Source organism: Myotis davidii, unplaced genomic scaffold (assembly GCF_000327345.1).
Source record: "Myotis davidii unplaced genomic scaffold, ASM32734v1 scaffold1364, whole genome shotgun sequence".
Classification (NCBI taxonomy): Eukaryota; Metazoa; Chordata; class Mammalia; order Chiroptera; family Vespertilionidae; genus Myotis; species Myotis davidii.
Window position 1 is genome coordinate 152,371 of NW_006295736.1, and position 3,806 is coordinate 156,176.

Below are 3,806 nucleotides of genomic sequence, written 5' to 3' on the forward strand. Positions count from 1 at the left end.
TAGAACCTGTGGAAGTCCATCCCTTCGACCAGGTTGCCCAAAGCTTCAGGCTCAAACGAGGTCAGGCCTGGGTCGCAGATTTTCCTGGGGGGCAGACCCAGGTGAGGAGGGCCCCCTCTGCACCCTCCCAGGGCGTCCAGCCCTCTCTCCGGGGGACACTCAGCCCACCCATCCCCCAGGAGCCACACAGGCCCCGACTCACGCGTAGGCCTCGAAGTCCCCGCTGTTGACAGCCTCGATGAGCTGCTCCGTGATCTTGATGATCTCCTGCTTCCGCGCTGCAGGGAGAGGCCCAGTGACCCACGGCCACCGCCCGCCCCACCTCTCCTCTCCCCTCCAGGGGACGGAAGCCCTGTGCCCAAACTGTCCAGCCCAGACCGTTCTCTCCAAGGCCAGCATGGCTCCCACAAGTCCAACAAGTTTCTACCTCGTCTGCCATCAATAAAACGTTTCTGAGTAACAGAATTCCACCCCCAGCACAAAATGTCTGGGAAACGCTGACGGGGCATGGGACCCACCACAACCACCACAGCCCTGGGCCCTCTGCAGCCCGGATCTGCCTCCTGCTCCGCCCACAAGGTCCTTCCCAAATCCCAGGGCAGTGGTCGGCAAACTCATCAATCAACAGAGCCAAATATCAACAGGACAATGACTGAAATTTCTTTTGAGAGCCAAATTTTTTAAGCTTAAACTATATAGGTAGGTACATTGTTACTAACTTAATGAGGGTCCTCCTGAGCTGGCCTTTGCAAAAAACGTCCTCAATCTGATTGCGGTACGTTCGCTGGAGTCGACCCCTCCCAACTCTCCCATCCACACTCGCCTTGTGTACTCGTTTCAGATAGACGAGCGTGGACGGGAGAGTTGGAAGGGGTCGACCTCAGCGAACGTACATCAAAACAAGGATGGGCGCCAGGCTGTGTACCTCCCCCGCGCCGCGTATCCTGTCACCCGACCAACACCCCCCACTTCTAATGCCACTTCTTCAAAATAGACTCGCCCAGGCTGAAAACCGACTTCTGCGCATGGGCCAGGAAGTTTCAATAGCACTGTACATGCGTGCCCGCACGTGGTATTTTGTGGAAGAGCCACATTCAAGGGGCCAAAGAGCGCATGTGGCCCGCGAGCCATGGTTTGCCGACCACGGCTCCAGGGGACTAGGAAGGGCTGGCAAGCACAGCAGGGAGAAGACTGGGGGTTCCGGGAGGCCTCTGCCCAAAGGCCAGGAAGCTCAGAGAGCAGAGCGCATGAGCCTCCCTCCTCCCCGGGAAGGCAGCCAACCAGGTGCTGGCCTGTGCCTCCTCTGGTTTCTACCTGCTTGCAGTATTGGGCCCAGGTGCCAGCCAGCACACCACTTGTCCATCCCGCGCTCTCCACCATCCTCCAGGCTCCCACCTACTTGGCCTCGGCCTCAGCAGGCCTGGCCCCAGGGTGGTTGCCCGAGGCCCTTCGTCTCTAAGTACATTTAGTTTTGTGCAAAATATTTTCAACACATGGAAAAAGCAGAGAGGATAATCCAGCCACTCCGGGTGGACGCAAATCTGAACATTGTCCTATTCGCTCCAGATGCTTCTTAAAGAAATAAAATCTCACGTAGTTGCAGGTGCCTGTGTCCCCTCGATCTTGTTCCGTACTCACTGTCCCTGGGTAGGTGCTGCACCACTTCTGTGCAGACACAGGCATGCCCACACGCACAGGCATGCAGACACAGCGGTGATCGCTGAAAGCAATGACCCCATGGCGTGAAAGAACTCAGGACCCCACAGCCTCTTCCTGGGCCCCAGGGGTCGAGGCTGCCCAGCCGCGTGTCTGTGCGTGAAGCCCTCCATTCCAGGCAGAGCGTGGGACCATGGCTCTGCAGGGCTGCCATGTGGCATGGGCTTCTGAGGCTGCCAGGGGCTCAGTTCCCCGTGCACTTGGCGTTCAGAAGCAGGTGCCCGTGGTCCAGGCCGGCTGCCCCTGGGGCTGTCTGGGAGCTCCCTGTCCCGGGAACCCACCTGGAGGGGGACTGAGCCTGTGGCAGAAGATGCCGCCTGCTGCGTGTGAGCCCATGCGTCCGAGACCTGAGGGGTGGGTGCACCATGTGCGTGTCAGGTAGGAGTGTGTGCCTGTCCGCGTGCATGTGCGCCGACCTGCCAGCATGCGTAGGCTCCCGTCCTGAAAAGGCCCCTCTGGGCCACCGCACTTCTGCTTCTGTGCTGCTTTCCTTTCCTGCCCCTGGTCTGACAGCAGGTTTGGCCCTGGAGGCTGGCCTCTAGGAGGGGCTGCGGCTCCAGCTCCCCAGGTCCCAGGCCTCGGTGCAGGCCGCGGGGCTGTCCCCTCTCCGCCTTCTGCCTGGGCGAGTCCCAGTGCTGAGCATTACCTTCGTGGAGGCCATTTCCAACTTCAGGCTCCCCTGTCTGCACCCCATCGTCCCCCCAGACCCTCCCCATGAGGCCTGGCCACTTCCTTCCCACAGCTGCCAGCTCCTGCCTCATGCTGTCCGGGCCCCTTGCTCAGGGTGAGTCCAGCCCCTGCCCGGACCCTCCACCTCCCACCGACCTGGTCATCTCCCTTCCAGACAGCGGAGCTGCCCCGCCCACGAGCCCTGGCCAGTCCCCCAGTGGAGCCGAGGGACATTTTCCTGCTGGTTCCCCTGCACTTTGAGGTCATAGTCACCGGCTATTGTAAGTGACCCTAGCCTTCCACTAGGGGCGAAGTATTGAGTGTTTTTAAACATACTGTAATTTAAAATGGGAGTTGGTATAAAGTATTAAGTAAGGCAGGACATGCCTGAGCTCACAGCATAAATCTGTGGACACAAACCGGCTCAGGGGGCCACTGCTCCCACCACTGGCCAGGGGCCCAGGGCACCCCGGTGACTCCTTGCTGGCACCAAGCCCTGTGCCTTGGCGTCTGCAGGGTGCGGGGCCCCAGCCATCCAGGCAGACAGCTGCAGGATCAGGGTGGTGTATAATCCTGATTATCTAGATGCAGCCTGGCCATCGAGCACGACCCCATTACACACCGAGACAGCTGGCGGCATGCACTTGAGAGAGGAAGGCCCACGGCGCCCGCTCCTCTCCCTCCCTCCCCCAGGACACCCCTGTGCCTGGGCCTCCGTGCTGGGCATCCCCAAGTTGGAGACTGGACGCCTGGGGTTGGCTCACCTTGCTCAGACCCATGGAGAGCAGACCTCAGCCCCAGACAGAACTTCCCCAAGCTGCCCCACCCCGTCCTGTCACCTGGGGACCCTCCCATCCACACTCACACACTCAAGTTGCTGGAGTGCCAGGAACTCAGGTGGGGCACGTCTAGGAGCAAGACTCACCCTGTTCCCTAAGGGAGGCTGGCTGGGAGGCCCCTGCCCTCGGCACCCCAATGCCCCACACCCGGGCCAAGCCACCTCTGCTGGCTCCAGAACCCATCCCCTGGCATTTAGTCCTGCTCACGGCCCCTCTGTGGTCCCCACGACCCTCAGTCAAGCTCAAGTCAGACCCCTAAACAGGCAGAGCCACGCTGCAGCCCCACACAGGCCTGTCCCCAGAGCCTGCCAGGCTGCTGCGCTGGCCCCACGGGAAGGGTTGCAGCCGGGGCTGGTCCATGCAGGTGGTCCCCTGGGAGCATCCCTGCAGGTCTCCAAGCCTCGGGCACCGGTCCAGGGTCTGGGACATGGAGCCTCTGAACTCAGACGAGACGCTGCACCCCCAGAGTCCCGTGTGCCTACCAGTCACCCCATCCCACCACTAGCCGAGTGGTGCCACCCCACCGCTCGCTCCAACCCCTCAGGCACATCGGACACCCACGGGCCCCCACTCAGGCCCTGG

The 3,806-nt window shown here is 61.3% G+C and overlaps 1 protein-coding gene across 1 annotated transcript in view; it reads right to left on the bottom strand.

Moving 5' to 3' along the window:
* LOC102757444 (calcium/calmodulin-dependent protein kinase type II subunit beta) overlaps positions 1-565 on the bottom strand; it is a 1,507-nt gene extending 942 nt beyond the window's left edge. The window contains exons 1-2 of the mRNA XM_015568205.1: positions 203-565; positions 7-84 (exon numbers count right to left, since the gene is read on the bottom strand). Of these exons, the coding sequence (XP_015423691.1) occupies positions 7-84; positions 203-399 (275 nt within the window). The 5' untranslated portion in view covers positions 400-565. The remainder of the gene's footprint in view (positions 1-6; positions 85-202) is intronic.
* Positions 566-3,806: the final 3,241 nt, after the last annotated feature.